This window comes from Notothenia rossii (assembly GCF_949606895.1).
Source record: "Notothenia rossii genome assembly, chromosome: 4".
Taxonomy (NCBI): Eukaryota; Metazoa; Chordata; class Actinopteri; order Perciformes; family Nototheniidae; genus Notothenia; species Notothenia rossii.
Window position 1 is genome coordinate 29554426 of NC_136902.1, and position 11510 is coordinate 29565935.

At 41.0% G+C, this 11510-nt stretch overlaps 1 protein-coding gene across 2 annotated transcripts in view; it reads left to right on the forward strand.

Moving 5' to 3' along the window:
* Nucleotides 1-11510, forward strand: part of arhgef19 (Rho guanine nucleotide exchange factor (GEF) 19) — a 34129-nt gene that overhangs the window by 1843 nt on the left and 20776 nt on the right. Inside the window, exons 1-2 of one of the 2 annotated variants that reach the window (XM_079679046.1) lie at nt 7540-9129; nt 10331-11042. In XM_079679046.1, coding sequence (XP_079535172.1) covers nt 10352-11042 — 691 coding nt within the window. In that variant the 5' untranslated portion in view covers nt 7540-9129; nt 10331-10351. Of the gene's footprint in view, nt 1-7539; nt 9130-10330; nt 11043-11510 lie in introns of those variants that run through there. The other variant, XM_079679045.1, reaches the window with a different exon arrangement.

Below are 11510 nucleotides of genomic sequence, written 5' to 3' on the forward strand. Positions count from 1 at the left end.
GGGGTGAAGTGTCTTCCCCAGGGACACAACGACATGCTGACTGCAGTGGGGTTTGAACCTGTGCTCCCCTGATCTGAACACCAACGCACTATTCCATTGCACCACACGCCTCCCTGCTTGTCTGCTCATATCACACACAGGTTTATAACTCACCACATGGCCCATCCCTCATCCTACTTCCTCCCTCCCCCCATATGTCTGGAGAGCACCTGCCCCATCACCTGCCTCCCAGACAGCCACTGTCTGCATATGCATATGGTGTGGGGAAGCGTCCCAGGATGCCACACCTTACCCTTTTCTCAAAGCCCCCAGGAAGTGAGCCGAAACTTTAGTTGGCCAAACTGTGATATTACAACTTCCATGCCAGTCATTGAATTACTTTTTACCATTGACTTAGCTAGCTACCCAGTACTAACTCTTGAATAGCCATAATATAAACCATTGTGTCCTAAAAGTCATAAAAAGTGCTTCAAGCCGAATCCAGTGGAGGCGTGGCTTAAAGAGGATACATTATGCTCTATAATGTATTGTAATGTCAGTCTGCTCTGATTGGTTAGCTGGCCGGCTCTGTTGTGATTGGTCAACCACTAGAGATGTCCTGTCCCTTAGCCACACATGCAAAGTGCTAACCAATAGAAGCACGAGTGCTACATAGTGATGTTACTATGTCAGAGAAGTAAACAAAGGAGTCTAATGTGGGCATTTCAGGAGTGTTGGGGAGAAACTCCATCTGGAGAGAACTGTTGGATTTCAGCCTCTGCAGACCATTTACATGCAAAAATACCTATGTTACACACCCAAAAAGGGAACACCCCAAAAAGCATAATAGGCCACGCAGATGCGCATGCTCTCTGAGTCCAGATCCCAGATCATACTGACATTCTTGTCCTCAAGTCAGGCCATTTTTGGCTTCCTGTGTCACTGAGCAATGCTCATAGGAATGAACCTACGGGGAGGCCCCACCTCCAATTCTGTATCCATTTCTCTTTGTACATCCAGGCTCTTTTCCTACAACCTATAATGCAAATGGCACCTTTGCGTCTTACAGTGTTTGCACTTAACTTTTTTCTTTCCATCACTTAGGCATCATTGAATAAAAAGAAACCTGCACTTTAAGCATCAGTGATACCAATTGTTCGAGGAGGGCCTGTCACTTTCCAAAACTTGTGTGCAAAACTTGCGTGCAAAATTGCAGCGTCCTTAATAGCCCATAATAGCAGCCCTTGCTACTTCACGTGCATAGTGGAGCTGCTTTGTTTGTCGCCTGACTCGATTTAGTGGTCAATTTCAGAGGAATGAGCGTGCGAGTCATCCGGGGAATGTGGAATTGTATCTCTAAAGTTGGACGTGAACTTGTCTTGGCTATAAAAGAGACCACCTACTGAGTAAAACCCTGTGCATTCACCTAATAATAATACCCTAATGTGGCTGCTTTGATTTGTTTAAGATAAGTTGATTTTCTAAGATAAACAAAGAGCTCTACCCCACTTTTAAGGCAGCAGTGAACAGGCTCTGTCACTTATTGGTTAATCTGCGTGTCAGAGAATACTTGGCCCATGCATGAAGGTTGAAACAGCCGAAACTGGAGCCCAGAGGCGATCTGTGCTGAGCACGGCCCCGGCTGAGTATCTGCACACCTGTCTATCACTGCAGCCGCAGGTTATTGTGACTTGGGCCAATAAGATGCTGTGTGTGTTTCACATTAGTACTCATGCGAGATTATAATTCTCTGGATCAGAAGGTGCTTCTTTGCTTTAAAAAATGTGGGTTTTCTTTGCCTCTTGCTGTTCTGGAAACAAAAGCAACTTTGTTTTCAGTCGTTTAGCTTTCTTTTAATTCATGAAGTTAATCTTGATAACGCTGCTGCTGTTCAGAGTTTGTTTTGAAGAGTTGTTTAGCTTTAGCTCTGAGCTAAAGTGGAATCATTTCTGGATGGTCAGTTGTTCAGCTGTGTTCCACTTTTAGAAGATCACGTTTCAAAACAACGAGCAGCTCAGCCAGTGGACGGCTTGTCTGTACCTGTCCACATAATAAAATTAAGAAGTAGGGTGCAGGAGAAGGAGGGTGAGGGGTGAGGAGAAACTGCTGGTGCACAGCTGGGGGAAAAGTGGAGCAGAGGGCTATAAACACAGAGAGGAAGGGAGCGCGAGTAAACATAGGAGCAGCTGAATGTATCAGCAATTTGTTGTAAAGTGGGTCAGCCTCTCGAGAGCCCAGTGGTGAAGGATCACATTTGAATCAAAGTGCTTGATTGACAGTTTGACTACAGCCAACCAACACGTCTTCTTTTTTAATGAATTTCAACCAGGAATTTAAAAACCTGGAAGGAAACTACAGCAGAGACATGAATGGCACTCCTTTTTTTATGTTAATCACTACGAAGCTTCTATATATAATAATATAATTGCTTAATCTGCACACTTTTGATTTATGACCGACTCAAGCTGTTAAAGGAGGAGGTTGGGATATTATATGTTTCCTTAAGTCCCACAAAATCAACAATGCATAAGACCGTCCCTTAATACTTGCTTCATCCCTACTCTGTCTTCGGTTGGTTCCTACTAACAACATAAAAGCATCACAAACTAAGATTCACTTTGGATAAAGGCTGAATAGTTCCCTTAAACTGCTGTTGTTTTTTATGTATATTGGCATTTTTCTAGTACTACTTTTGGTTGCGGAGTAATACACATGATGTGCTCTTTGGAGTATGTACAGCAGCAGGATGTTGTTTGGAGGATTGACTGAAAATAATGTACAGTGTGTTTTCATGGTAATGAAGGAAAATGTCTCCACTGCAACAGTGTGTGCATTGATGCGAAGCGTTTTTGGACAACAATGGAGCTCTATGCCATAGACGATTGGGTTTTTGGTAATTTCATGGGAAGGGTTTAGCACAAAAGAAATATAGAAAATCACCATTCTCACCCTATAAATCTTGATGTTGTTTTTTAACCTAAATTGCCAAAAAAAGTTGCCATTTGCTCAGGAATTGCTTCTTAAAAAAGACATCACCCTGGGCTCTGTAATATTGGGATGTTCATTAAAAAAGAAAAATTCAGCGACTAAATTACAGCAAACATAACCCTTACTTGCGGGACTTAAAGTGTAAGTATGCCGTCCTTTGATACACTTCATACTAGCTGTTCACATAAAATAGTAAAAAAAGATTACAGCTGTATGAAATATAAAATGGTAGTTGAGTTATTTGTAACACTTCATTTTTGATGATGGATTGACTTTCATATGTCCTGGTAACCTGAAAAAACATCCTATATCAGCACTCCTTTTCTTAGAGTCTCACACAGATAAATATCACCTCTCACAGGGTACTGATTATGAGATTTTCTGGATTTACAGCGCGTTGGATCCTTGGCCCTCCATCCACTCGGTAGCTTTTGCGACTTATGACAAAGCACCATAATTACACAAGGTTATTTCCATAAGTTTGTCAATAGTTCCTTTGTGCCTTTACTATCCTGGCTGTGAGTCCTATCTGCAGTTGTTATGATGGCAGAGGGAAACGGGGGAGGGGAGGTTAAAGGTCCAAAAGTCTTGACGTTTACGTGTGACATGGTCGCCATTTTCTCAGGCTTTTAAACGAGAGTTTGCTGTTTGTCCGTTTTAAGTTCGAGGGAATCCCAGCGGGTGAGGAGGTCAGCGAAGGCCTCTCCACGTCTTGTCGCTTTCAATCAAAAACAGATTGCAGACACACAGTCATCTGGGCCTTGTGAGTGTCAGAGTTGTGTGTGATTGCAGGCCAGATTGTCAGTGTTCATCTTCGTTGTGTCTCCGAAGGTCGCGGATTAGGTTGCCCTGAGGCTGCAGAGGAGGATTAGGAGGGCCTGCACCGCGTGTAAACATTTGGGTAACCTCCACCCGCCTCCCGAATAGCCTCTGGGGTGCTCACCTGTCTCAGTGGCTGGAGGAGAGAAGAGGAACGGATACCAACAAACTCCCTGACCTTAATTTACTCAACCGTTCTTACACCATTCAGCCGTCTGATTTCCCCAAAATGCAGCTTAATGCTTCACTTTGACATCTGGAGCGCTTTCGCTGATTGGAATCCGAGTCTCGCTGCTGAGCTTATTTTGATTGAGAGATTTATATGAAGCCCATTCAAATACCAAGAAGACACCTTTTGGCTTCCCATCCAGTTGTTTCAGGTGTTCATTTGAAAAGCTGCAGAAAGAAAATGGGTTATCAAGTTTTGTGGATCAGCTGGTTGGAGTAAAAATCACTTTGCAACTGCTGATCATAATGGGAGACTTATGGGAGATACTGTATGTGTAGCTGTCTAATACAAAACCACATCATTCATTAACAAGATGCCTGGCAACCTCAAACAAGCAACAAATATTTAGCATAGTGTCTGAACTTTGACAACAAGTTCCTAGTTGCCCCTTGATTGTTTGTGTGTCTACACATCATCATTTGCATCAGAACACCTGGATTGGAACCAGCACAAGAATGCAAAAATACTTTTTAAAGAGCATTTTTAGAGGCTACACATCAGTGGTGGAAAGTAATTGTGTACAATTGCTTAAGTAATTTAGTGAAGTAATCTAATGTATGCTACTTTATACTTCTATTCCACTATATCTAAGCAGGAACAATGTTGCTTTTTACACTACTACATTTTTCAAACTGCTTGAGTTACTTCCAATTCTCAATACAAAATTCCTAACACATCATTATACAGATGAAACTAATCAGCAGCCACACATTAATACAGCAACAATTATAGTCCAATTTCTAACACTTTGAAAGCAGGGTTTTTCTTTGTAACAGTAGTTTACCCTGTGCTATTGTTACTTTTATTCATATACCTGAATACATCTTCCACAACTGCTTCACAGCCTGCTGCATCATTCAGTAAAGACAAGATAATTATGGCACAAAAATGTCAAACACAAACATTTGTTTAAAAAAAGTTATTTTAGTTGGCAATGTTCGAATAGAAAATTTCACAAAAACACGGAGAGCTGTAGGGTGGTTTTCCCACAAGTGACGCTGAATGCTGTCATGTCTTGTCTCGGCAGACAATGCCAGGCTCTTTAGTCTGCTGCCTGGCAATTAGAGGTTCGATGTGACCGAGTTAAACTGCGATCTCACAAACACACATGAGCTGCTCACACCACACTGTCAGGACACTCCAGTCTGTCTGACCAAACACACCGGGCCTGCGCCCATGGAGAGAAACTCTGAGCGGGGGAAGGGGACGCAAGCTATGATTTACAAAACGTTCCTTTTTGCTTGGATATCCAGATTTGAGTCACACAAACCTCAACACAGCAAACCACTACACGTCATGTTTTTGACCTCACATCTGTGGCCAGTAGTTACTATAACCATTTGCTATAGTTGCTATTTGTTTGATTTGACTTATGACAATGGAGCTTTTTTCTTGAACCAAAATATTATGGCCCCTGCTTTTTAATATTGAATAAAAAGCTCTGATTTACTTGGTTACTCATTTTTTACGTCACTGTTCAAACTACTGAGAAACAAAGCTTTGGCATCAGAGTGCACAAATATGTGTTGCCCCACTTCCATGTTTGCGCCGCCGGAAAGGTAAGTAGGGAGGTTAAAAAGGTTGTCAAGACGAAAACAGTTTTGAATTTTTGGGTGCCATACATGTGCCATATAACAGAATACTGGGCTTTTAACAACGTTTCTGTCGTGGCAAACCAAGATTTTATCTCACAAGCTTAGTTTCATTCTGTTAAACATCCACTATGTTCAGATCTAAATCTTACTTCATGAACAGTTAGTGCCAATCTTTGACTTCTTGAGGGAGGAGACATACACATGTAAACTTGGTTTGGCACAATTAAACCGTAAGGCTATTGATATTCCGTTCACGTTGTAATGAATTTCTACATCTTAAAAAAATGTTCTGAATTGAATGATTTGTTCAAAAAATTAGGCACTGCAATCTATAAAGGTGAAACCTTAGTGTGGAGATCTTCGCCAAGTTTCTGTCTCTTCCCTTCTACAAAGAAGTTGAATCTTGTTTAATTAACCCATTGGTGGCAAAGATAACAAAAACGATACTCACATCGTGCCTAATCATGCCTTGATACAGTGTGCAGATTCTTCGTTTCAAAATGAGACCAAACGGCTTCAGATAACCACAACCTAATAATTTGCAAAGTGTGCATATTGTAGTTCAAACTCGTCTTGGAAAGGTTCCTGTTGATGGTTCAACAATATATTGATGTCTAACCAAAGAAAATACCTAACAAAGTAGATTGCTGTTTTCAGGCTAAAACATCTCATCAGATATTCATTGAGTTATTTATTAACGGTAAAACCCACAATGACACACACCTCTAAAAAAAAAAACGGCACGGATATATTAGGATCATTTAGCCTTCTGAAACCTTTCAAACTACTTCTTTAATAAAGCAGTGTTACCTACGAAGTAAACAGTGTAGACATTTTTTTCTTCACCTCCATGAACCACAAACAGGGAATCCATGTTTAACACTCTCCTCTCGCCCCTGGCAAACAGCAAACTTAATCTAATTATGCGATTACACAACATTGGGCTCCTTCATGAAGCTCAATCTGCACTCCATATTATGCTCAAATGTATCTGAAACACTCCTTTGAAGGATTATCCTGAGACCCTCAGGATGAAATATATCGCAATTAGAAATGCTCCTAGTACGGCTGCTGGCATTAAAGGCATACCACGGTGCCATTCATTAAGTGCTGTATGCAGACATGGCGTCTTAGAGCAGCCTAGTGAAATTACAGGGGGAAAACTGGCAGCAAAGTCCATAACAGTCACAAATAACACCCTGCTGTGACAAGGGAAATTACACGTCTTTGGAATTGAAATGTTAATAGCGTGGTATAATTGTATCAGCGTGAGGAATGTGCAGTGCAAGTAATCGGATTCTTTCATGTTTTGATAAATGTGTTGGTGAGGTTTATTGTCAGTTTTTGGGATCTTTGAGATTTCTTGATGAAATGAGCAGATAGCTAATTTTCTACAATTGATTTATGATGACTTGGCTGTTGATGGAGGATTATATGAACATTGGTTCATTAGGATAGCATTGAAAGACAAGGTAATCATGGAAACTAATATATGTTTTTTGCAAAACACGAAACTGCAGACAAGGATATCAATTGTATTTAATCTGATAGGAGAGACGGCAGATGTAAAGTTTGGTTAACATTTTACATCTCCAGCTGGATTACAGTATAACCAGCCAATAATCACATCCAGACACCATTAATAAACTTGTGTCAGTATGCAGCAGGGGTCTGCATGTGTTTATATGGCTCAGTAGCTGCACTATATGAGTGGATCAGTATAAGCAGTTCCCACACCCTCTCAGGTGTCCTGTGCTCGGGACAGCCTGGCCTGCAGGTACACACAGAAAGGCTGCCTTTGTCTGCATCAGGGAACAGGTAACCATTTGTGTGTGTGTGTGTGTGTGTGTGTGTGTGTGTGTGTGTGTGTGTGTGTGTGTGTGTGTGTGTGTGTGTGTGTGTGTGTGTGTGTGTGTGTGTGTGTGTGTGTGTGTGTGTGTGTGTGTGTGTGTGTGTGTGTGTGTGTGTGTGTGTGTGTGTGTGTGTGTGTGTGTGTGTGTGTGTGTGTGTGTGTGTGTGTGTGTGTGTGTACATGGATGCAAACGTATGTGTGTGAGAGAGATAGGATTGACTGCCGTTGCCACAGGAGCAGGTGTGGCTTTTCAACAGCCTCATATTCACAGCATACAACCCAAATGCGCTCGATAAAGAAAAGAAAGGTAAACTATTATTTCAAGTCTGTGAATCTCCAATCTTGATAAACAAAGTTATACTGCCAAGAAAAACCTTGAAGTATGCCGTCATAAGAGATGCTTCTAAGTTCATGTAAAGTACAAGTGTACACTTTAATTTGATGCTACTTACTATGATGTAAAATATACGGATATCATAAAGATTTACAATGTGTCAGGATGAGTAGAGTTAAACACTAGTTACAAAAACATTTTTACATTCACCTAGTGTGACATTCTCTTGCCCCACATTGCACACTTTACAGTTACAGTACAAATTGGTCGTATTGTCCCAAAATGCAACACACAAAAATAATGGTAGAGTTGCTCACAGAGAAGAAAAACAGAGAGTGTTACTACTGCTTTTAGCAACAGCTTACAAATAAATAAATAATTTTTGTTTACTATTTGTGAAGATTCAAATTTGAACACGGACTAGATGTTTAAAGTGCTCAGAAATGTGGGAATGTGAACATCTACTGCAAGTCAGATCAACAACTTGTGATATGACAAAAACTCCCTAAAAGCTGCTGAGTTTAATGTGTTTTTATCGAATGATGTTCACAAGGTCAAGAATGAACTGCTGTGATGTATGGCATGGGGGCAAACATAGCTACCTTTTCTAAGCTAATGTGGCTAAGCTTACCTATTGTGCAGTGAATCCAGTCTACAACTTTCTGGAGGGACTACAAATAACCTCTTCTACATAAAAGGGGGAGTGGCTAAATGACAGCAGTGTGCCTTTGTGTGTGAGTGATTGTCTGTACCCTCTTAACAAATAAAAAAAAACAGATACACAGTTAAAACCTGACATTCAGACCGGATATCAACTTAAAAAAAAGCTATTGTGGCTTTGCTATTGAGGCTAATTCATAGGCTAAATGCTACAATTGATAGCTTACTGCTCCAAGAAAACACAATGGTTGAGGAAGACTCGGGCGTGCAAAACGTAGAAGTTGTTTGACATGTAAATTAACGATATTATCAACTAAAACGTTTTTTGTGAAGTGTCGCTTTTTACTGCACTTGAAGTATTTCAAAGTTAAGGATTATCTTTTCAGGAAGCAGGAGGGTGGTGTGTGTGTGTGTGTGTGTGTGTGTGTGTGTGTGTGTGTGTGTGTGTGTGTGTGTGTGTGTGTGTGTGTGTGTGTGTGTGTGTGTGTGTGTGTGTGTGTGTGTGTGTGTGTGTGTGTGTGTGTGTGTGTGTGTGTGTGTGTGTGAACAGTCATGAGAGCTAACTTTATGATCCACTGCTAGGTTTCTCTAAGAGCTTTGCTAGCTAACGTCAACTGACAGGAAGCTACACCAACAGCCAGAGTGATGGATGAGTATGGATCACAGGTGAAAGGTGAGAGTGCTGAGGATGTGCTCTCTTCCTGTGTGTGTGTTTGTGTTTGTGTGTGTGTGTGTGTGTGTGTGTGTGTGTGTGTGTGTGTGTGTGTGTGTGTGTGTGTGTGTGTGTGTGTGTGTGTGTGTGTGTGTGTATCTAGGTGTTAAGTACAGGGGCTGAATGCTATATGAGGTCTTTAATTAGAGCAGGAAGAAACAGATCAGGAGACGCTACACTAGACTTCAGTGTGTGTGCGTGTGTTTGCGTGTGTGCGTGTCACTGGGCAACTTCCTGCACGTTCCGGTAGTTTCATGGTCCGCCTTTCTATTTCCAGGAGTGTCTGCTCAGTTTGTGTGTTTAAACATCTTACATTTTATATATGATATTAATCACAAAACGAACTGAAGCCAATAGAGGAAGCCATTCCTCCACCAACTCCTTCAGTTAAAAATCAACCGGCTGTCTGAGTGGTTTATTTAACGAACACAACACTACTAACTGTTAATTATAACTGAACTTAATGTGTAACAGCATCACTGAGCCAAGTTGCCAACAGTAAAATGTGTCCAGTCCACCAAATGTGGCTAGTGTAAGACGGTTTTGATGTTCAACCCTCCTTAACCATTTTGTCTATATGAACTTTGAATCTTCAAAGCTGATGAAAGATGGCAATTAAAAACAATATTTTAAACCAATATTAAAATAGTAATCTCAGAAAGGTGTCTTCGATTTAGAAGCATTTACAAAATACATAGAGGTAATTAAAATCCAGTCTCCTCACCTACACAGCTGGTGTTAGTGAACAGGTCTTTCATTTATTCCAGGATTTGATTAATTTTTGCCTCAACTACTTATAATCTGTTTACTAGGAAATGAGTGTACTCCTAGAATAGCTTTAGTGTTTAAATAAGGCTGTATGTATAAGTGTTTATTATAATTAAATCACCCTTTTTTAAACCTACAGTATTAATGTAAATTGTTAAGGTTATTGTGACATCATTGTTTTTTTATATTCTTTAAAGGGTTTAATTTATTTCCATCAAGGAATACACTGATACATTTAAAGAAATGTCATTGATTTCCTAAATATGCATTTAAATGAAGTATTAATAAATCAAACAAAACCATAATAAAGAGCCTGTGAAGTAGGGGCCGGTTGGAACAGACAAGCGTTTTTAGTAAAACACTGAACACTTATTTTCCCTCTCTTCTTTTGCAGCTCCCATGTGTTTGTTCAGCCATGCTTCCTGGGTATGGATTCTCACCTTTTCCTGACTTCCAACCTCACCTTCACGCTTTTCGCTGCAGAGGAGAGAGTCCCAGCATGTGGATCCCTGGCTCGGGGGAGTCCCAGGCTCTGAGCGAGGCCCAAGAGGACAGGACTTTGCTCCACCCGTGCCGCCACAAGCATGTAGCAGTGTGCCAGCAGGAGACATTGGCCTTTATTGAGCTAGAGCCACCAGTGACTCCTAAACTAAACTGTCTTGGCTCTCCGAGGCCCCCTGCTATTCCAGAAGCACAATGCACTACACATGCCCGGCCCCTGAATTGTTTCAGACACACACTGAATGAACTGAATGACATGCAGAACCGCTGCCACAGGACAGACAATGAGCAGGAAACAATGCTGAATTTGAACTGTCACACATCTGCAGGTGACTGTGAGTTTGAATGTCTAAATGGCATCAGGACTTCTTTGCAGGATCAGACAGAAAAGCCTAATTCTGTCACAACAGTATGTCGTCCTCTCCACGCAGCTCTTAGCCTCGATCTGCCTTTCCCTTTGTCCTCTCTTTACACAAACACAGACCCCTGGGAATCTCAGTTACCTTGCTCTTCATCCTTACCTGAGGGTCCGGAGTGTCGAAGCCCAGGCTCCTGCCAGCCTCAGAGGAGGACGTCCCAGGGTTCACTGAAGGAGAAGTCTATGCGTGAGTGGGCAACGTTTTTTCACTATGGAGACACTTGAAAAAAAAGATCAGGCTTGAAGAATACTTCATACGCAAAACCATTATTTCAATATATATTATTCACCCCCCAGTTTAACCTTGAATTCTTTAAGAAAACCATTTTTTTCTGAAATACCTCCACACTGAACGAAGAATCCAAAAACAGAAAAATCTTGATGAATTTACTGGACTTTACCTGCACATGCATTTTTGCTAAAGCCTTTTGCGTAAATAGTCTCGCTTTCACAGGTGCACTGTGAGTTTGTCAGAACCCAAAGTGTTTAAAATAGTATGATTTTAGTGAAAATGCATATGTTTGGCAGTATTGTACCGTTAGGAGTGCAAGAAAAACTAAGTTTTCTTTAATAATTCAAGGTAAACACAGTTTGAGTAATCGATACAAAAGTTGTCATTTTCAGAGACACTATAATAACTCTTGGTACCACTTTA